Source organism: Malurus melanocephalus, unplaced genomic scaffold, assembly GCF_030028575.1.
Source record: "Malurus melanocephalus ecotype Western Australia unplaced genomic scaffold, MMel_1.1 scaffold_21, whole genome shotgun sequence".
NCBI classification, from domain to species: domain Eukaryota; kingdom Metazoa; phylum Chordata; class Aves; order Passeriformes; family Maluridae; genus Malurus; species Malurus melanocephalus.
In genome coordinates this window covers 2,307,337-2,329,035 of record NW_026623253.1, presented here as the reverse complement: position 1 = coordinate 2,329,035, position 21,699 = coordinate 2,307,337, and the positions used below count along the sequence as shown (strand labels likewise).

General features: G+C 41.0%; 2 protein-coding genes across 3 annotated transcripts in view; one reads left to right on the top strand and one right to left on the bottom strand.

Annotated features, from left to right (window-relative positions):
* Positions 1-51: 51 nt before the first annotated feature.
* Positions 52-16,670, top strand: GPR89B (G protein-coupled receptor 89B). 2 transcript variants are annotated; one of them, XM_057389933.1, is made up of 14 exons: positions 52-152; positions 2,564-2,623; positions 3,370-3,473; positions 4,979-5,085; positions 5,944-6,045; positions 8,781-8,901; positions 9,145-9,225; positions 12,420-12,529; positions 13,476-13,564; positions 13,955-14,047; positions 14,390-14,485; positions 15,055-15,144; positions 15,768-15,833; positions 15,990-16,670. In XM_057389933.1, the coding sequence occupies exons 1-14, from the start codon at positions 111-113 to the stop codon at positions 16,194-16,196; spliced, it is 1,368 nt and encodes a 455-aa protein (XP_057245916.1). In that variant the 5' UTR covers positions 52-110; the 3' UTR covers positions 16,197-16,670. The 2 variants fall into 2 exon arrangements, with proteins under 2 accessions (XP_057245916.1, XP_057245917.1); XM_057389934.1 differs by lacking the exon at positions 52-152 and adding an exon at positions 1,272-1,396.
* A 1,179-nt stretch (positions 16,671-17,849) lies between these two features.
* PDZK1 (PDZ domain containing 1) overlaps positions 17,850-21,699 on the bottom strand; it is a 6,483-nt gene continuing 2,633 nt past the window's right edge. Inside the window, exons 4-8 of the mRNA XM_057389935.1 lie at positions 21,039-21,234; positions 20,623-20,819; positions 19,975-20,169; positions 18,902-19,195; positions 17,850-17,927 (exon numbers count right to left, since the gene is read on the bottom strand). Of these exons, the coding sequence (XP_057245918.1) occupies positions 17,850-17,927; positions 18,902-19,195; positions 19,975-20,169; positions 20,623-20,819; positions 21,039-21,234 (960 nt within the window). The remainder of the gene's footprint in view (positions 17,928-18,901; positions 19,196-19,974; positions 20,170-20,622; positions 20,820-21,038; positions 21,235-21,699) is intronic.

Here is a 21,699-nt window from a genome sequence, read left to right as displayed (position 1 = left end):
AGGGGCGGAGCTTCCCCGCCTTGGCCCCGCCCCGGGCACGCTCTGCCGCGCCTGCGCACCGCAGCCACCGGAGCCGGAAGCGCGGCGGGCGGGCGGCKGTGGGCGCCGCCATGAGCTTCCTCATCGACTCCAGCATCATGTTCACCTCACAGGTACCCACCCCTTCCCCGCCGCTGCGGCGCGGCGCCTCCGGCCGGGAGAAGCGCGGGGGAACGGGGCGGTCACGCCGCCACCGGGGTTCCCTTTCCCTCCGCCGTGTCCGTGTGGGGGCGCGTGGGGCGGGGCCTGGGGGCGCGCGTGCGCAGCTGCCGGCGCGAGGGGCGCGCGGACCCTCAGGGATGGTCCGGCCGGGTCCAGTCAAGGCGAGMCGAGCTCAGTGTAAATTTCAATTTCTCCGGTTAGAACAGGCAGGGAAGCTCATCTTGCTGGTCTCTATTGAGTTCTTGGTTTGTTTCTGGTACTCGTTAAGAAGGCTGGTYTTAAGCAGTTGGACCTGATGAAAATGAGTTTAAGTGGATCACGGAGGAATCTGATTTAAGTTTCTGAGCTGGTGTGAAAGTTTTGTTCTGCAGTGATGAGGGATGACCCGAGGGAAGGGAACCTTTCCCCGCTCAGCAGCAGGTTCTTGTCTTAGGTTGACTTCAGTGCACAACCGTAATTCCTGACAGTTTTCAGGACAGCTTTTGACCATTTCTTAGAAGAAGGATTCCTTCCTACTTGGTAATGCTTTGATTTTTGCTCAACAGTGTTCTTTGTCACTCTTGGTGGCTTGAGCTTTGCTTTGGTACTGTTAACAATTCCCYCAGAACAAAACTCGCACTTCTTTGCTTCGAATTCTGAGTTCTAACTTATCTACTATCTCCCCTTCCATTTCTGATGGCAGCTTTGCATCTTATYATCTTGAGCAATACCAAGTTAGATGTTTCAGTCTCTGCATGTAATTGTCAAATGCTCAAGTTTTTGCTGACTTTACATCTTGCGTTCACCTTCAGTGTCTTAGAGTGTGACCTTTACCAAAATGTCTTTCTGTGCTTTTGTACAGTCCCTAACACAAGGGAAATAYAATCTTCATGTACARTTTTCTGTTTCTGTACTTGCTTATCTCTTCATCTTTTTCTCTTCTTTTTGAAAAGTTTGTCTCTACCTTTTCCTCCTTCCCACTGTTAAATGTGGAATTACTTTATGTAGATTTCGTTTGCTTATCATACTTCTTTAACTTATGACCTGTAGATAGGAGGCTTATGGAATATCTTCCCTTTTTGCTAGCAGACTTTAAAGTCTGAAGTCCTCCTCAAACAAGTTTTGCCAGGTGTTACAAACCACTCATTTGACCTCATTCCTATTTCAGTTCTTCTTTCAAGGCAGCTGTGTTTGATCTTCTTGCCCAGCATTCCAGGTATTCCTTGTCTGTAAATCATGTTTAGTCTGTTACCTTTGCCACTGTGCTTCTGATGTCAGGGAAGTAATCCACRATGATTCCTTTGTTTTTGTCTTTGAAAGTTTCCCATCTCCACGGCAGGGTGGGCAGAAACTCTGGCCTTTTCCATGTGCTCTGAGGAGATACACTGACTTTGTTCCTTGACGTCTGACATGTACTGAATTTTGTCTTTGCCTTGGTCAAAGCTACTTCTGTTAAAAATGCTGAGTGTTTTCTTAATTCTTTTTTTGTTTGGGTTCTTTTAAATYATTACACTCCCTTTCAGTCTTATGAGGAATAGAAGGGATTACCCGTGAAAGGCCTGACAACACAGTCCCCTTTTACTCTCTGAAGACACGTAAATGCAATTTTGGCCACCTTATTCAATTTGTGTTTATTTCATTGAAGTCATCTGCAAAATATCTGTGATGTTAAGTTGRTCCCTTCAGGAGTTTGAAGAAACTTAACCAAATTTTGTAAAGTGCTCTGACAYCCACTGAAATGCAAAGTGTTATTGGGTTTTTCTGCTTCACCTGCCTTGTCCATGTGGCTTTCTGCAACTTGGGATTGTGGCTTGMGGCATTCTGCTCTGCCTTTTCCCCACTTCAGAGATGATTGTAGCACCTTTCACCCACAATGTGYCAGTGTGTAACCAGACGTGCTGTAAAGACCTCTGAAGAAAATTCACACTCACTGATAGTGTACAAGAAACAGCAGATATTTTTATAAAATTTACTTATCCCTAGAAGATGTGGATGTGGTGGACATTCARTTGTTTGCATTTTCTGTAAAAAACTATAGCCTTTAAATCTGTAGATTAGAATAGTGAAATAAGAATCAGTGCAAAKGATTCTGTCAGGCCAGGAGCTGAGGAATTCTGAGAATTTAAAAATACAGAAGTCTGTTGTCTTCCTTAGAGAAATCTGGATCTTCCTTAAGGCCACACCCTTCTGTATTTACTGCACTTGGATATTTTAAATATATTTTTTTCCATGTACTGTGGCAAGTTTTAATCTTTTGTGGATCTTGAGTACTTTGGCTTAGCTCTTTTCCTTCCATTTGCTTAATCTACAGTCAGCAGTGCAGTGGGGTTTGTGTTTAGCAAGTTACAGGATACAAATGTTAAGTGYTTCATCTCTTCTGCAGGTGCTGTTCTTTGGATTTGGGTGGCTCTTCTTCATGCGAAAGCTCTTCAAGGATTATGAGGTGAGAAGTCTGTGTTTTAAAAATCGTTGCAAGTCTGTATCTGAAAAATTACTCCCAATGATAGAAATATTTTAAAAACTGCATTTAGCCTTATTCCTCTCTTTAATCCTTTATATCTTATCTGCAGTTACTTTCTTCTTAATTTCCTCTTGTGCTTCTCTTTGGAAGACTCSTAGATATTTGAGGAAATGGGTTCTTCAGGGGCCACTGGAAGTTTCCATACTGGCCACTATTAAATAAAAAGAAATATGGAGGAGATGTAGGTAATAGGAAACCTAAATGTTTTGCCTTTTGCCTGATATAAATGTGAAGTTTTTGATACAAAGTCAAATCCAATGGTTAACTTGGCAATGCAGGTGAAATTCTCCTTGCAGATGAATTGGTTATGAGGACTGGACGGGATAAAAATGCCATTGTCTTGTTKCTAGAGGATTATGAGATTGTAGTCTAGGTCAGAGATGGCTTAAGTGCAAGCCAAATTCAGACCCCAACAGTTTTTCTGATGAGGATTTTGTTATTAAATCTGATGTTAATGTCTAAGAGCTGTGTTACTGCATGAGTTTGCCCTCTAGTTTCCAATGGGCTTTTGGTTTCCTCCTAAGCAGATAAAAGGTATGGTGTCTTGAAGCAAGAGATCCAGCTGTGGGCCATCAAMCCTTGTGATTAGTTTTGTTATCTGAGGGATATCAGGATACCATTCCAGAAATGGAAATGCCTCATGTCTTGGATTGTTCTCTGCATTGCAGGTGCGACAGTATGTAGTCCAAGTGATCTTCTCTGTGACTTTTGCCTTCTCTTGCACCATGTTTGAACTMATCATCTTTGAAATTTTGGGAGTGCTGAATAGCAGGTGAGTCTGAGAGCCCTCTGGGGACTGGCCTGCCTTGTGATCTACAAGCATCTTAAGTGCAACTTCTAAATTAATGGGTTAGTCTTGAATTGGGGAAATCATGTGAGAAGACTGTCATCAGCTCAATTAAGATGTTTATGCTGCAACATTTGTTTGAATATTTGACAGAATATGGGACTAGAAGCTRTAAGCTTCCAATTTTCCATGCAGTTGCTATTAATGTGGTCTAGGTCCTTGGAGCAAAACTTTAGTCTTTGACTTTCTCCATTTGTGAAGTTAAAAGAAACAATTTCTTTTATGGAAGTATTGTAAAGCTTCAGATCATGCTAAGAGCACTTTTCAGATTCTAAGGACTGTAGAAGCTTTAAGCACTGGTTTTCTGTGGTGGTCGAAGCARTGAGTAAGATGTGAAGCTAATTGTAGAGTAAAAGCTATGTCTGTAAGAATACAGGATTTGTGAATCAAAGATGGATCCTCCCTTGACCRCAAGGGTGAGGACTTTCACATAAAAGGGATGGTAAAAACTGTCTGCTTCGGAARTCAGTAGGAAAAAGGAGATAGAACAGTAACATGTAGAGGCTAAGTTGGGTTTTCTTCTTATTCTCTCTAATCATACAAGAAGGCAGTCAAAGGGGTTGAAAAGCAAGAAGCATAGAACAGATGAAAGGGAATGTTAGTTCTGTATATTTTTAATACATAGGCATTGTAGCCAGAAAAATCATTGACAAKGATGCCTTTATAATTTTCAATAAAGGGCTAAACTTCAGTATAGATGAAAATGTTTGCCTCTCAATTAGTTAGGAAAAAGTGGCAAGGATCCTCGTAATTTCTTCTCCCTGAGGACAGAGGATATGAGTTACTGTTGGGAATGGGATATGTATTTTTCTCTTSAAGCAAAGTGAAAACTCTGTTCAGCCAAGGTGAATCTCACCTGCATTTGACTAATCTCATTTGGTCAGGGGAGTATTGATCATTTTGATCTGTCTATGTATTTATAAAACCTTGCTTTGCAAAATCTTGCAGATGAGACAACTCACTCTAAAGTGAACATGCTGAATTATCAAAATGAAATATTTTTAGTCTTTTCAGTATGAATTAGTTCTTTTTTGACTTAGCTGTTCATTAGAAAATTAGTTACTGCTTATACTTAATTTTGATTTGCTGTTCAACCAGATGAGCAGTCAATCACATGAATCATGCTGCAACTGGCATTAGTCACCACAGMAAATACAGTATTTGATAAAATAGCCCAGTGTGATTTTCTGGATAGTTGTTTAWTTTGAAATACACATTCTTGACCTCTGTGTTTAAAAATCAAACAAAAACCCAAACCAAACAATGCCCTTTCCCTTACCCTAATAAAAACAAAAAAATCCAGAATGATCTATATGCTAGGCCAGTATTATTCAGTGCTTGATGTAGTTGAAAGGATTTCATTGACATGCAATTTTCTTTGAGAAATTTATTACGATACTGTGCTAATCAGTATTTTGGCTTTATTTTAGCTCTCGATATTTTCATTGGAAGCTGAACCTGTGTGTCATTTTGCTCATCCTGGTCTTCATGGTGCCCTTCTACATTGGTTACTTTGTTGTGAGCAATATCAGATTATGTGAGTACTTGTTTTGTGGCAGGGAAGCTGCTAATTTGAGACAGTGAATGCAAATGAGAAATAAGTTTGGTCACTATCATCCTAACTCCCTCCTTCCCCTGGCTTTATTTTGGCAAAATAACTTCCCTTTGGAGCATTATGCTTTAGCATGAAACATTCATTGAACAGCCAGGAAATGCTCTACATGACCCCAGCAAACACTACTTTTCTTCAGGGGTTTCAACAAAAGTGAGCACTTCAGAGTCATATTACTGAGATTTGTTYCTTTGCAATTTTAAGCTTGCAGCCAAACTCTGGGACCCTTGGCAAGACTGTGTTGTTCTGCTAGGGGGCAGAAGAAATGAGGCAGAAAAGCTCAATAAATCACTCTTGAAGCAGAAAAGCTCAATAAATTACTTTTGCTTTTTTTGCTTCTCCTGTCTGGATGAGCCCTCTTCCATGTGCTAATGGATGCTTAACCCTTGAGCTGTTGATATTCATCTCTCTTTTTGTGTTAAGCATGGGCATGCAGGTTGGGAATATAAAATGTGTAATTTTGCCATGAAGAGTAAATATTTAGGATTCATGTTCAAGGTCACACAAGAAAGAAGCAGCAAAATGGTCTCATGTGGACAGTGGAACCCTGTGGGAAAAAGCCAGAATGCATCCCTGCAGGAGCTCTCTCAGGGTGGCTTCTCAACTGGCTGCATCTGTGGGATGTGAAGGGGTGCACACTGCAAGTTGTACCTCTGCCAGGTGACACCTCTTTTGGTCACTTGTGCTCAAAGTAGCATTTAGATCAATGTAGAAATTTTGCAAGCTATAAAAGGCCCTAAAGAAAGAGCCTCTTTTAAATAATCCCTTTTTCCTTTCCATTAGTGCACAGACAGAAACTCCTTTTTGCCTGTGTTGTGTGGTTGACATTCATGTATTTCTTCTGGAAGCTGGGGGATCCATTTCCTATCCTCAGCCCAAAACATGGTGAGTTTTATTTTCTTGCTGATTTTCTTGTCGCACTGACAAAAGTGKGTGGATCCACCTGGATTATTTGCATTAGTTTTCTTTCAGTACCACATGAGGACTTGAAGGAAGYGAATAAGTCCTAACTGAAGCTAGACTGTGTAAAGACTTGGTGTACTTTTGAGAGCACAGAAACTATCTCCACAACAACTTCATCACCATTTGTATTCATCTATTTCTTTTATTGTGGAGACTAAACCCAGAAGCAAATCAACAACCAGTCCTTCATCGGTTACAGTCAGGTTATTCTTGTGACTGCAATCAGATGAGTTTAGCATGAGTGGCTGTCCAGTTGACAAATCACAGCAGTGTGCCTAAACACCAGAGCTGTACAGACTATAGCCAGCAGCAGGCCTGGCAATTGTGCTGGCTTTGGTACAGATTCCTGCACTGCCTGAGCCCAGAGGTTGTGCAGTTGCATGGGACTGGAATGTGAGTTGGTAAGCCCTGCTGGATGCCAGAACTTTTGGTGTGCAGAATTAGCTGACTCTGTGTCATGACCAGGGAACCAACACTATTTGCAGCAYGAAGATGCTGCGTGCACTTGGGGGGTCCAACAGAGCTTGTTAGCATGTGCCTAGCTCTGCTGAATCCTTGAAGCACCTCAATGTGCTGAAAGATTAGAACACTGTAGAAACAGGTTGTTGTCTGTGTTTCCTGTGTAACTTATATTGCCCTTATATTTTCTTTGCACAGGAAAATTGTTTGGATATTGTTCCCAACRGGTGAATTTCAGTCTGTTTCACTGAAATTGGTGAATATGTCTGCATACATAATGCTCAGCTTAGTCTTTCTAAGGAAGCTACTTGACTCTGTAGTAATCTATATGAGAAAAGTTAAAGAACACCAATTGCTATAGGGTCTGCTCACCCTTTTGTCTGTGATCCTAAAACTTTCCCAAGAGAAAGTGTGCGTCCGTCTTTTGTAGTTGTGTCATTTGCCTCTGAAATACACCAGCTGATGTATATAGTGCAGATTCCCCTGCCCAGTGTTCCATTGCCAAGAAAAACACCTATCCACTGAGCTGCAGAAGGTGTTGAACTCTGCTTGAGTTGGCAGAATGGAATATCCCGTGGAACTCAGCTATGGAGTTTAGTAATCCTCTTCAGGTCACCAAAAAGGTTCTGGGAGGCTGTGTCACACCTGCAGATTTCCAGACCTGGGAGTGGGTTGTTTTCTATTTTTAACTGGTACTTTACTGGATGATACCTCCACTTAACAGTTGTACAATGCCTTATCCTAGCAGGTGCAGACATAAGTTTAGAGCAAGGAATTCTACCTGTTCTTTCCCTGTTGTAGTGTTGGAGTGCTGCTGTCCTGCTTGTACAGACAAGGTTGCTGTGGGTTTCATCAGGGAGTGGTGACCCAATTCAGGCAGGTGGGGATGAGGATGGCAGTGTCCTGCAGATGGGAAGTGCACCCTTGTTTAAGGTCTCCTCTGGTCTGCAGCTTCTTTAACAGAGCTGAGTATGGGAGCTCAGACTAGRAGGAAGGTTATGTTTAACGACACATCAGTGTTCTAATAAAGCTCTTACCTTTATGTGAGTTGATGGAACATGCATTCACTTTATGTGACCTGATCACAAGAGGGTTGCTGTTTGATGAGGAAGCATTGCTCCAACCAGTGGAATGTCACGTCATTTAGGAAAGGCACCTCTGTTCTAAGTGCTGCAATTTGACAGTGTGTGGGGCAAAAGGCCAGTGTATTGTAGCACATTCTGTAGCTCCTGTAAATCTCTGTGCAGCTGCACATGACTGGGTGTCTCGGTTTCCCTTTGTGAAGTCTTTTTGCCTTGTTTTCATCATTTATTCCACTTCTCTGAAGCATGAAATGTGGCTTGGCGCTCGGCCATCTCAGCTTTGCAATCGTGTAAGCTCCAAATGTGCTGTGTGTGGCAGCTGCTCTGTAACCAGCTCCCTAAAAAGTGAGTGGTRTTTACTACACATGGCACTGTGTCCTGGGAAGACACATTGAGGTCTGTGTTTAAGAACAAGTGCAACTTTGGTGCTTGGTGATGTAACCATCAAGACAGGCTTGATGTTCATGTTGAATTACATGTTTTAGAGTCCCCTTGGTGCTCAGGTGGAAGCCCATTGTTGATGGTCACCTCAACAATGTAAGTGTGTCAACCAGATGAACAGTGACCAGCCAGGAGCAGCTTAAGCTTCCCAACTCCACCATCCTACAAGCACAACTTGTATCTGACCGGGAGGGGTCACTTCCAATGACARTTGATGGGACAAGGGTTCCTCTCTATGGTTCACACATTTTTAGGCCAATTTGCCATGACCAACTGGTTTAGTAACTCTATTGCTGATAATTGCAGAAGTGTCTATGGAAGATGCCTCCTTTATAAGTGCCTGGTTGATGATCTAYGTTCCCATTCCTGCAAAAGGCACACATACTTTATTAGTCTGGAACCAAAATATTGACTGTGGATCCTCTTCACATATTGCCATGTCTGAAGTTTCTTCGTAGCTGGAGTTTCCCATCCCTGTTTCTAAGCATGCTAAATGAGATTTCTGAGGAAGACTTCCTACCCCTTGCTTTTCACAGTTCCTGTCTGTCGTTCCTCTTACCTGGGGTCATTGCAGTGGGATTAATTGAGCAGCTCTGTATTGTTTGAGGAAGGCACCAAATATGGAGCAGAGTCAAGAGAGCAAGGTTGCTGATGCCATGTTTTTCCCTCCCTCAGGAATCCTGTCTATAGAACAGCTCATCAGCCGTGTTGGTGTGATTGGGGTGACACTCATGGCTTTGCTRTCAGGATTTGGGGCTGTCAACTGTCCATACACTTACATGTCCTACTTTCTCAGGTAACTGCAGCCTTGTGAAATATTTGTCCAGGTTTTTGAGATGATTCTTCTACTTTTCCTGTGGCATTGTTTCAAGTTTCTTTGTTACTTCTTTTCTGAATCTAGCTACTGTCATGTCTGCATGCTAGAACCATTTCCACTGCTGCTGCATATTCTCCTTATACAGGCTTTTCTCTTTGTYTCACAGGCATGTGCACATCTCCTCTGAAATTAGCAGGCCTAATTGGTGGTCTTTTTTTGCAGGAATGTGACAGATGCAGATATTCTGGCTCTGGAGCGACGACTGCTTCAGACTATGGACATGATTGTTAGCAAGAAAAAAAGGTGAGAAGACAACAGTAGCATGAAATTATTTAACTCAAGGATTTTCAGTCAGTGTGGTATAAGATGGTTCTTGAAATAGTACAAGATGGTTTTCGAAATCTGAATTGAGTTGAGCTGTGTAGCGTTTAGTTCTGGCCTGATACATGACTGTTTTTTAAAACTAAGTAGTGCCCTTTGTGGCTGCAGTGACACAGATTACACTTCCAAGACCATTTGTAATTCTGATGGCAGCATAACTAATCTGTAGGGAGGGCACCTTTCTCTCCTGCCAAGTCAGTGACCCTTAGGCCACTGCAGCTGGCTCTTACTGGTGGTTTCAGGGCAGAAAGTGATTTGTGCATATGGTGGTTCCTGGTGAAAGCTGAAGAGACCAGTGAGCTGGTGTGGACACAGTTGTATTCTTGCAAATGGCAAGGTTTATGTTAGTTAAGTTTTGCAGAATTACAAAATGTTGCTAATGTGGATATCCTGTAGTACACAAGTGTGCCATCAGAACTCTGTGTTGGTTTCACTTATTTCATGTGTCCCAAGCTAAAAAAACTTACTTTCAGAAACAATGTAATTTCATTTACACTGAGAAGGTTTTTTTGTCTGCTGTTACAAATTATATATTTCATGTCTTGCTAATAGTGCAGAATAAATGCAGTTACTGGAGAACTCTCAAAAGTTTGTCTGTCTGACACTGAGTTCTCACAGCAGTCTCCCAAACTTTAACTTAGATGCCGTAATGTTTCAATGGAGCCTTTTAAGGTGTGCAGGGGAGCTTTTAKATAGTCTAACCTTGTTGAATTTATCACCGTGTATGTATCTGCTGATCAGTAGTAGCTACGTTATTAACTACACTGATGTAGTTAAAAGCATAACCTCCTTCCACTTTGAAAAAGTTAAATAGTGAACAATGGTTAACTCTCTGGTCATGTGTGAGATGCTAAGTAGTGAKAGAATTTAATTACTCAGGTTTGATTGATTTAATTGACTGGAAGCACACTAAAAGACTGGCTTTGAAGTTAAAAATACTGTGTAATGTGGTTTCTGACTTTGTGCTCTGTTGTTTCATRCGCTGTTTTTGGACCTGTGATCCAGGGAGAGTGATGTTGGGCTGAAGTAAGGATGCCAGGGTCTTCAAACTGACTAGCACTTTCTTGCCTTCCAGTGGCCAGGAAATCTTCTGAGCAGAGCTGCTTTCCAATCATTATGAAAAGCCATGTATTAATCACTTGGGAATTACAATGAAGCTCATGTATATGTGTTAAAAAAAAAGGCAACAAAAAAAAACTAAGCAAACTGTGAAACTAAGTGGTCTCAGAACTGTGCAAGAAGTGGCGGAAGCTTGAGCTCTACAGATTTTGTTTTCCTCTTTGCTTTGACAGGGAGCAACAGCTTGCATGAYTGGACTCTTTGCTCATATAAAGCAGAATTTAAAAAGTTAGGAATGTATCTAGTCCGAATGCAATCCAAATAATTGGCAGAAAAAGTGGGAATAGCAGTATTTCCCAGTGTTTGGTAAATGGTACAGTTCCATAAATTGTCAGTGACTTGATGGCCACCTTCTCAATCGTACTGATAGCTCAGAACTTGCCAGTGAACACAAGAGTTATAAGGCAATAAAACTTAAGTTTTCTTTGCAGATTCTGACATTTCTTCTCATGCCAGTTGGTGAAAGTTGTTTTCTCTGATGGTTTTTGCTCAGGAAACATTGTTCCGCCCTTCCTGAACACAATCAAATAATGCCTTATAGAAACTCACCTCTAAGGCTGTCAGATTCTTTATGCTCATCCTTTCAGGTGTGACATAACTAAGCCTCAGGTTTGAAATGCCACCATTCTGTGATAGCATTGCTTCATTTGAATCGTGTTACAGTCAGATCAGCTGATGTGACAGGTCTGTCACATAACATTATTACTAATCTGCACTAATGGTGTATGGGGGGCTTTGCCTCTGAATCCTTTCTGTGAGGTCTCCACTACTCCTGGCTGCTGTGTGGCTGCAGAGATCCCTGTCACCTTTCAAAAGAAAAGATTAGCCTTTATCTATAGCCTTGTGCTTCACCTGGACATTGCTGCATTTTTGCTGCAATGCTGTGGATTATTTGGGATGGAACATTTGAATTCAGTACTGGGAAGAAAGCAAGGATTAAAAGTGCATTTCTTATATTTGACAGCTCTCAGGATTCTAAGATTTCTGTTACTTGTAGTCTGTGGCCATATGTATTTTATGTGTGTTATTTGGGGTGCCCCAAGGGTGTTGCTTCTGCTGATGTGAAAGAGGAATGATGGAATGATTTTGATTTTTTTTTTTTAATATTATGCTGCTTATCAACAACCCTGAAGAGGGCTCAGCACCAAATGTAGCAATGGTGGCTGCAGCTTCCAGAGAGGAACTAAACGCCACTGAATCATGGATCACCCTGAGAATCCTGTGAATAGTTTTCAGCTTAGGAGTGGATAACTTGCTCACAAATTTCAGTGGGGAGAAATGTGAGGGAACGAGACCAGAAGCCAACAGTGCTCTTGAGGATTATGCCATGGTGCACGTGGGAGTGTGAGGGATGATATGCAGCTGCTGCTGGAGTGTTGGAATTAACTTCAGGAGTCACATTCAGGTCGCCTGAAGCATCCAGTGGTTCAGTCCAAGAATGGATTTGTGTGTTTCTGCTTTGTAACAGCTTGTCATGCGGCCCAGCAGTGAGTGACTGTATATCAGAGAGTGCTCTGCACACCATCCAATGCTCATAGTTCTGTGGAGAAKGCGGATGTGCAATGATAAAGAAGAGGTGTCCAGAGGGAGAGAAGAGCATGAGAAGTCTTCCAGTTCCTGAGCTTGAGATAAAACAATCACGTGTTTGAGGATCGAAAAGCAACTAGTCATATGACTGAGAAATCAATTTGAATTCTTATTTTTAACTGGGTTTAATCCCCTTTAGGATTGAAACAGGATCCTGAATGGAAGACTTGAGAAGTATCTCATTGAATCTCACTTGATTAGATCTGGGCTGTACTCCAGAGCTAATCAGGGTAATTTTATGTAGCAAGATTGGTGCTTAGGAGAAAAAAAAAAGGGGTCTTCTGTTTGCAGTGAATTTAGTTTAACAGCATCTTCTAAGAAACTGGTGGATATTTTTTTTCTTTTTTCTTGTTTTGATTTTTCATTAAAATATTTTATTTTTAAGGAATTGTTGGTTTCTGATCTTTCAGGATAGCGGTGGCTCACAGGACAATGTTCCAGAGAGGAGAAGTGCATAACAAACCCACTGGCTTCTGGGGAATGATAAAAAGTGTTACAACATCTGTTCCTGGCAGTGAAAGTATCCTTCATCTGCATGCTGGCACCTGCCTTGGGAGGTGGATCCAGCTTTCTTTGTTTTGGAAGGTAGAGTGTTAGCTGGGACAGTTACAAAGCATTTGTGTTTCAACACATTTCTCGTGGAAGGTWGTTCTCTAACACTGTCTGACCTTTYGCCCAGGGGTTGGACACAGTTTTACTGTGACACAGGCAGAAGTTTTATGTTTCTGCCCTGCTCTATAAATGTGCTGTTGCATCACCGCAGTTGAGGTTTACAGCAGATCAGGGCACAGACGTGCACATTTACGACACAGTCATAGGATGGCTTGGGTTAGAAGGGACCATCCAGTTTCAACCTTCCCTGTAGAAAGAATCTGTTGGGAATTACAAAGGTCTCTACTTCTCTTACAGAGTTGCTTACTAACAATTTCTGTCAGACCACTTGTAGTGTGCATTTTGTATGKTTAAGGCTGAGGTCTCTTCTTCCTCTCCCACTAGCTACTAAAATCAGAATTTGGCTGGTTGACAGATTCTTCATAGTAATCACTAATCTCTTGGAGCAGTTATTCAGCAATTTTGTTTATGAAGATGATCTGAGATGACATATTGTGAGACGCACTTCAGTGGCAAGGGATACTGATCAAAGTGCAGCAGCAGTTTTTGAGAGCTCTGGTTCTATTCTGTGATGTGTTCCCCAGGAAATAAAGAGTTTGTTGCATGACTGCCTAAATACTGTGTCCTGCCTACCTCCTTAAACTGGAGTTGTGTACATGTACACACCATGTACATCCTTGAGATTTCTTTGGTGCTATATTAATGARGAGCATGAAGACTGAATCAAAATGCTGATCTGGATCTAAAAAGCAACTAATCCATTAGATGTGGCCTTTGGGCTGAAGGTGGGGAATGTTTTGTTTTTAATCAAGAATTTGTGATGTGTTCTAGCCTTGACTGTGTTGGTTTGCCAGATCTGTCCCTTATCCARCAAGAAGTGGATGCCCTGGAAGAATTGAGTCGGCAGCTTTTCCTAGAAACTGCTGACTTGCATGCAACAAAGGTACACAGCAGATAATTGCCCAGGTGGATGTTAGGAAGTCAGAGTAGTTTGAAAGAGTACATATGTTATGAGAAATTGAAACCTGTTCAGTAGGTAAATGATGAAATGTGATGCAGTGGAGTGAGGAACTGTTTCTTTAACTTTGGGGCTAGATTACCRTTTCCTTCCAGTTCAGATACACTCTTGAGTCTGCCCCATGGCCCTATAACCATTCACAAACTTATGAATTAAGAGTTAACAGTTCAGAAGCATTTGAATTAAGAGGTGTAGAAAGGTAGAGCTGTGTTGTTTGTTAYTCTTGATGCTCCATTACAATTTAATGTTGTGGTTGATAGTGAAAATTACATATTTTTTATATTCTATTCCCACTCCCTCCTTTTGTATTTCCAGGAAAGAATAGAGTACTCCAAAACYTTCCAAGGAAAATACTTTAACTTTTTGGGTTATTTTTTCTCCATCTATTGTGTCTGGAAAATCTTCATGGTATGTAAATGTTTCATTGCATTTTGTGTGGATGTATGTAAATGTCATACCCTGCATAGAATATGCTATACATGCAGTTCATTTAGTAATCCTCTAGTTTCTTTAAAATGCAGAAATTCTGAAAGAAACTGGCCCCTGGTTGAAATCAAGCTCTGGATCTGTCTTTTTGTATAGAGCATTAGACAAGTRATTCATACATGGGTGTGTTTTGTGCCTTCTTAGACAATCCAACCTCCCTGTGCCCTTTCCATGGTGGTACCATGTAAGAGTCATGCATGTGTCTCACGTGTCAGAAAAACACTTTTGCCTTTTTGCTTGAGTGTAATTGCATCTCTCTTRCAGGCAACCATCAATATTGTGTTTGACCGTGTGGGGAAGACTGATCCAGTCACAAGAGGAATTGAGATCACTGTAAATTACCTGGGAATCCAATTTGATGTGAGCCTTTATTAATTCTTACAGTCTTTTCAACAATTCAAATCTTATCTAAATAAAACCATTCTGCTGCTAGGGAGAAAGTGAGAGACCCTGAGAATGTGGCTTTGGCTTTTGGCTTATTGAGGAGGAAGGGAAAATGCACCATGGACGTTGCTTTCACACTGATTTTATGCACAAATGATGATGTGGTCTTGCCAGAGAGGCAGTGATTTGCTCTTTCTGTTTTGGAGAAATGGAAGAACTTGAAGCAACCTGCTTAGATTAATACATTCAGCTACAGAGTAATTTTGTTTGCTTATGCAAATAGGTGTTCTGTCATTTGCACTTTTAAAATACATCYCTGTGAAAATGGGGTTTTTTGTTATTGGTATAAGCTGAATCTGTTTTCTTGTGTGTTTGAAGTAAACAGTTGGAAATACATTCGTGAAAATGTCTGTTATATAAACCTGTCTATAATGGAAATTTGTCCAATTAGGAGATACAAAGACCCTGAAGAATTGGCAGCTATGCTATGTGGTGTAAATGAGKTTAGTGTTAAAGTTTTAACTGTGTTCTTCTTGTTGATACAGGTCAAATTCTGGTCTCAGCACATTTCCTTTATTCTTGTTGGAATAATCATTGTTACCTCTATTAGAGGGTTGTTAATCACACTTACAAAGGTAAGAACCACGACTCTTAAGTGGTTTGAGACACTGAAATCTGTTACCAGGTCTTTACCTTTAGATGGGACAAGTRCTGTATAAACTTCCAGTATGCATCTGTGTTGACATATCTGAATATAAATTTTTGCAGAGGGAGGAAGGTAGGAAAAATACCTTTAACAGGTTATTTCCCCACTAAATATCTGTCAGGAAGAGATGTARGTGTTAAATAAGATGCTAGATGTAAGCAAAGGCTCAAAATGATGCTGTAGCCAAGGTTTTCTAGTAAGATTGATGAGATGGTACTTGAAAGCATTTGGATTACTTAAATTAAGCTGCTGGTGGGACTGAAAGGCATTAACTCAACAGATATGTGACTCATTGACTTGACCTGGCCTTTGGTACCTATGCTTAAACTTCTCTGTATTGCTCTGTGATCTTTACCACAAGGTGCAACTGGTGTGGGAAATTAATGTTTCAGASTAACACTGCAGGTTTGTGAAAGTAGGGTACAGGTAGCCATCTAGAATGTATGGTTTAAATTTTTTTTTAACTGAAAAAGTATTGAATGGATGTACTTTTCACGCTGTCCTAAGGCACATCAGACTTACCTGACTGCTTATTTCCTGTGTTTTCCCTAGTTCTTCTATGCCATTTCCAGCAGCAAGTCCTCCAATGTTATTGTTCTGCTGTTAGCACAGATCATGGTGAGTATGGAGAGTTGTGGGCACACCTATTTGGATATCTGCATGCATGCCTGTTTGTGTGTGTATAAACACATAACAGTATCTTTGTGTGCTGCCCTTTGGTAGCCACAGAGCCTGTGCTGAAGCAATAACTGCTGTCCCTGTTTTAACTTCCAGGGAATGTACTTTGTGTCATCYGTGCTCCTGATCCGCATGAGCATGCCTCTGGAATACCGCACCATCATTACAGAAGTCCTGGGAGAGCTCCAGTTCAACTTCTATCACCGTTGGTTTGATGTGATATTCCTAGTTAGTGCCCTCTCCAGTATCCTCTTCCTCTATTTAGCACACAAACAAGCCCCAGAAAAGCATATGGCCCTCTGAGGCAGAACTGAGTTGTGCACTGCTCTCTGTCCTGCACTGCTGYAACTCCTGTGGATTGCAGAACTCAGAGAGACAGGACTGTTCTGTGTGTTCTGGCAGTGTAACTGCAAAACTTGGTGAGGCAGGACTATTCTGTGTGTTCTGGCTCTTTGAACCTCCACACGTGTCATCATCAAGCTCTCTGGCACATTTTGTTCAGTGCCACAGCTGGGAGGGAAGGGCTGTGTGTATTGAACATGAATCAGTTCATTGCCAAGCGATAAAGGCAATCCTGGGTACTTCGCTATCCAGGGGCATCAGAACTTGTGGTAAGCTGGCTGAGGGAACACCTTTTACTGTTGGAACAACATCTTCATAGAAGGCACCAGGAAATGTGATTTTTCTTTTGAAAATCAAYGCATAATTGGGATTTGGAGGATGGCAATTCTGGAATTGAATGTTTGCGTCTGTGGAATTAAAGAAGTTTTTGTAATATGCAAGCATCACAGTTGTTTTTTGTCAGTCCSAAAGATTTGGCTGGGTTTGAGCTAGGAGGTGGTTAGGATTTGCTGTCTGGCAGAGGTCGGGAGGAGAGAACACTCCATTTCTGTGTGTAGTGTGTGCTAGTATGTATCACTGGTACCTACTGTCCTTAGGAACTAGAGATTTGCTTTTTCTTACTGAGTGTTGAAGTCCTTTTCTCTCCCAGCGTAAGTGTAACTGGAGTTTTGGATTTCTCTTGCTAGAGTTCATTGTAAAGTCAAAGACCACTGCCATGCCTTGTTTAGATTGTATGTTTCAAGTTTTATTYATGTGACTTAAACTTGTAGGTTCCCAAAGCCATTCTCTGAGGCTTTGTTTGTTTTATAATTGTTCTGGAACATAAATCGTAGGTGGTGAAAGTAAGACCTCGAGGAGGGAAAAATAACCACTTTAAACAATTTATTTCTATATTGTCTTTGGTGTACAGCAAAGAGGCAAAGTATACAGCAGCAATATTRCAGAACTATTTATGCCACTTTCAAGACAATGTGGTGGTGAATTGGGGTTAGAAAAACATRCATGACTGAATTACATACACTGTTCTGCTGTATGCAGAGGAGTGAATAGTGATTAAACTTCTTGAGTTGTGAATTACAAGGTTTGCTTAATGTTTGAAAAGCAATTTGCAATGTTAGCAGGAAAAAGGAGCATAATATGTAGAGTACATGGGCTTATGCCATTTCAGAGCAGCTGTATTGCTGTAAGCAAAGAGAGGCCACAGAGATTGAATTGATGGACTTGGATTAGGGGGAGAATTGCATTTCCTGGGAGATAGGGCAAAAGCAGTTGCTTTTGATTAAGAGCTTATCCATAAAGGTTAAGATGCTCATGAATTTCTAAAACATTTCCACCTTCTGCTGCAGGACRATTATAAAGTTGCAGTTCTTTAAACCTTTTCAGAAGGAACTGACTGAGTGCCSGCTTAGCAAGGCAGAAAGTCAGTGGAGCACAATTGCAGTGTGTTAAATGTATGCAAGTTACACTGAAGTGTTTATTGCAGCAAGAGTTTGCAGTCCTTTATGGCTCTGGCACTCCTTGGAACAGACAAGTTCTGAAAGGTGGAATAGCAAAGAAGAACTGAAGAAAAGATTTGGAAGGTTTCTTTTTTGTTCTTGGCATAGTTTTGTCTCCTCACAACTTTGTGTCGTCACTGTTGTCACCGTCAGCTCTTGTGGAGGCAGCTGATTGTGAAGAGGAAGATGARTCTGCCTGAGGAGGAGTAATAAATACACTGAGATTATTTTCAGTTTRCAAACATTTGATAGTCTGCACTGTTGCAGACTCCTATTTCCATCTGCACTAATCATACACTTGTTCAGATGGCAGAGTGAACCAACAAATACAATTTTTGTTGTTCAAAGGCTTTTCTGGTTTGTGAGAGAAATTTGTTCAATAAGGGCGTTCCTGTTGTTGAATTCCCGTAACTGGTCAATTTGAACCTGAAAGTCATGCTGACTTCAGATCTGCAAAATGCAGCTTGGAGATTAAATTCTTGAAAAAACTTGTAGCTGGGCATTTGCAGACAAGGCTAATGAAAAGTAAATGGGAAATAGTATTGGACTTATTCTTCCTGGTCTGTCTCTTTCGCATGATCAGAAAAGAAGCATTTAAATATTTAAGGCTGACCACACAGAGGGTTAGAAGTGTTTCAAGAAGTAATATCTTCCTGCTTTTCTGACTTTATTCATGGTTCAGATTCTATCTTAGTGGCATGAAGTGAGTAAAATAATTTCAAATGAGTACATTGCCTAGAAAATGCCATCATCACCTATCAGTTGCTGTTCCTTTTCCGAAATTATCCATTTTGAATTATTTCATGTGATATTCAGTAAAGTTGTTCATGTTTTTGGTGTATTTAACCAGTTTTTCCTGCACTTCCACAGTTGTTTTGCATGTTTCCCATCCTCATTAAGKATTACTGTATTTGGATTAACTTGTTCCATAAAATCTCTTGTATGTGCRTTCTTTGTGTGATTTAATCTTATATTAAAGATACTCACCTCTATTGTATGTGGGGAAAGGAAGAGTTGTTCRTGATAATTAGCAGCTTTCCTTTTAATAACTTCCAAAAATCCAGGCTCAAGTTAACAATCCTAGCTCTGGCAAACATACTACCTGGAAAAAAGTTCTTTACGTATCCCCTGTGGGGTCCCTCAGCATCTGCCTAATGCAGGATTACTCACCCTTTCCCTTGGCTCAGGTGAGTTTCTCTCTGGCTCTGATGGATGATTTTCTGTGTAAGCAGGAGGTTCTGAAGTGTCTGAATCTGCCATGGAGGCTGTGATGGGAATGTTTTGGCCTTGGAAGTACCTGTAAGCATCTTTGCTGCACACCAGCAGTGTCAGTGTGTCCCCACTGCTTTGGATCCTTGCCACCACTTYGTCATAGGATTCGTTCGTCACATTCACTCCATTCACTTCCACCAAGAAATCATTGTTTTCCACACCTGCTCTGCCAGCTGGCCCCTGGGTTTGTACCTGCAGAGGGGGGTTCAAAGCAGGATGTTGGCAAAAAACTTGGAAAGATGTAATAACAGCWGAGGGTTAGCTGTGTTACTCCTTTTCCTAGAGGAGGGTGATRTAAGCATGGGGAAGGGGAGATTTGTTGGGCAGGAAGGAATTGGGACAGGCAAGGGGCCCAGACATCATAAACATGGAGCCCTTCAGTTTGAGATTTAAGATATATCTTGATTTTGATAGACTTACATTATAGAAGTGTGGCATGGTAGAACCACGAAGACAGGAGGAAAAGYAGTTTTCTAAGTATTTGCAGGTCTTGTTCAATAATTTTAAAGTTTTATACATTTCACAGATCCCTTACTAATGAGTGGAACCCCTCCTCTCAAGAAAGCAATGTAATTTGGGACAAAAACAGGAGTTTGACTTAACCAGCTGTGGAATTCAGAGAAGGTGGGTAGAAGTAGGRCAAAGGTGTCTCTCCTGTAATAAGACTGTTCTTCAGTAAAAACCAATTCTGTCTGAAATACTAATTTTAGTGTACAAGACTCATGAGTAAAAGCAAAAATTATGCAAAAGCTGAATTCCCCTTCCCTCTGGATGTCTAATAGAAGGAAGAATGTTTTCTGGGGCTYATTTTTTACTTCAGCCAACAATGTCAGACTTAAGCATTTCTAGCTCTTCTCTGAGAACATTGGAGAAGAGACTTYAGAGGCATTTTTTCTATTTTGCAGGATGGAAGGGAGAAAGCTGTCCAACAGACTACTTGATCTTTTCCTTGCTGCTCATTTTATCAGTACCTCACTGATGAATAATCCAGGCCTGTTCTTGATCATGTTTAAACTGAAGCCAAATCCATTAGGTCCTTTCACCATCTTGCAGATTCTTGGCTTGTAGTTCACTTTCTGCTCAGTGTGCAGCTCCACTCTTTCGTCTATTTTAGCTGGAGTTGGATCCTGTGCTTTGTAGTAGTATGAGAAGGGTGAAATTTGAGCCTGAAAGAAGTGACAAATAATTTTAACATAAAAACTTATGTTTTTCTGTGAAAYTTTTCAAGATCTCATGCTCAACATTATTTGAAACTTTGTTAATGACTCAGACTTGAGCTGCAGTGAAGAACTCTTCCCCATTAATTTCTGGCTGGGTGGAAGACTACAGTGTTAATCTGTGTGACAAGGGAACTTTATTATTCATAGATGGTTGAACAGTCATGTAGCTCTGAATTTGCCGCTTATCAGCAAGCTTAACCCTTTTTAATATGTTTGAATTTAGAATTATTCTAATAGTGTCTGTAAAAATTAGAAAGAGGCTAAAGATTTGGGTGTTTAGTGACTTTCTGTACAAGTGTAAGTAGAGTTGCTTCCTGCAAGTTGAAAAAGTGTCAGAGCAGATTGGTTATTTCATTGTGATAAATTACCAATTCCTAGCGGTAGTTTACATTTTCTTACCAGTTTATACATGGTGTCAGTTTCCTTATCCACCACCAACAGGGAGGTTTTTGCCTCAGACTGCTTAATTTTTCCCACTACACTTTCATGATCCAGACCATCCACTCGCTCACCATTGACAGCCACTAAGATGTCATTGTCCTTGAGACCTGCCATAGCTGCTGGGCTTCCAGAATTAACATCTTTGATTATGTGATCTAAGATAAGAAGGGGAGAAAGATGGATGTGAAGGCAGAACTTKGTGAGTTTAAAGGCATCAAAATGCWTGGCAAAGCCAAGTGGTCAGAATAGCAGTTGAGGCTGAGGCTRTTTTCCTTGAGGATTTTTCCTATATGGCCAGTAAGAWGCCAAAGAGAATGAGGGTTGCAAACATCATATAGGAGATGTCATGGTCTGTGTGTCAACTTGGTTCTTACCACCAGTATTTTGTTCCATCCGTAGATAGAATCCATAACCGCTTTTTCCTTTCTGGAGCTCAATAAGCCGTGGTTTTAGGGGAAGTAACCTTAGGCTGGCGTTCTCCTTGCTCAGTGTCATCCTCTGGCTTGTGAAATAGCGGTCTGTTTCTTCATTTGAAAGTAGAAACATAACATGATTTTCAGACTTCTTTACCTGTGACAGCACATGCACAGTCTCAGATGTCACCCCTTCAACAGCATGTGGGAATTGCAGATACTCTGGTAACTGGTGCACTGATACCTAGTGGGGTCTGGGTGCTGTTRGTCTAGGCCCTGCTACTGTAAATTGATTTTTTTCCCTCCAGTCAGAAATTTGGACCATGACAAAATCATGGGCATATAATATATGAAGAAATTTTCTGTATTTCATACTGTATTCCTGACCTATAGGGAATTGTCTTTGGAGGGCATGGGGGTGGCATACAGTGCTGTAGAATTCAGGGAGCCTGAGTAGATAGTACTTGGCTTTTCTAGGTGTGGAACTCTACAATATAGAATTAGTGCCATCTATACCACTGAGATTACAGTTACAGGAGTCAAGTTTCACTCTTGGTCCTCTTCTGTCTCCCTGTATTACTAATTCTGAGGTGGGCTTTTTTTTTTTTTTTTTTTTTTTTTT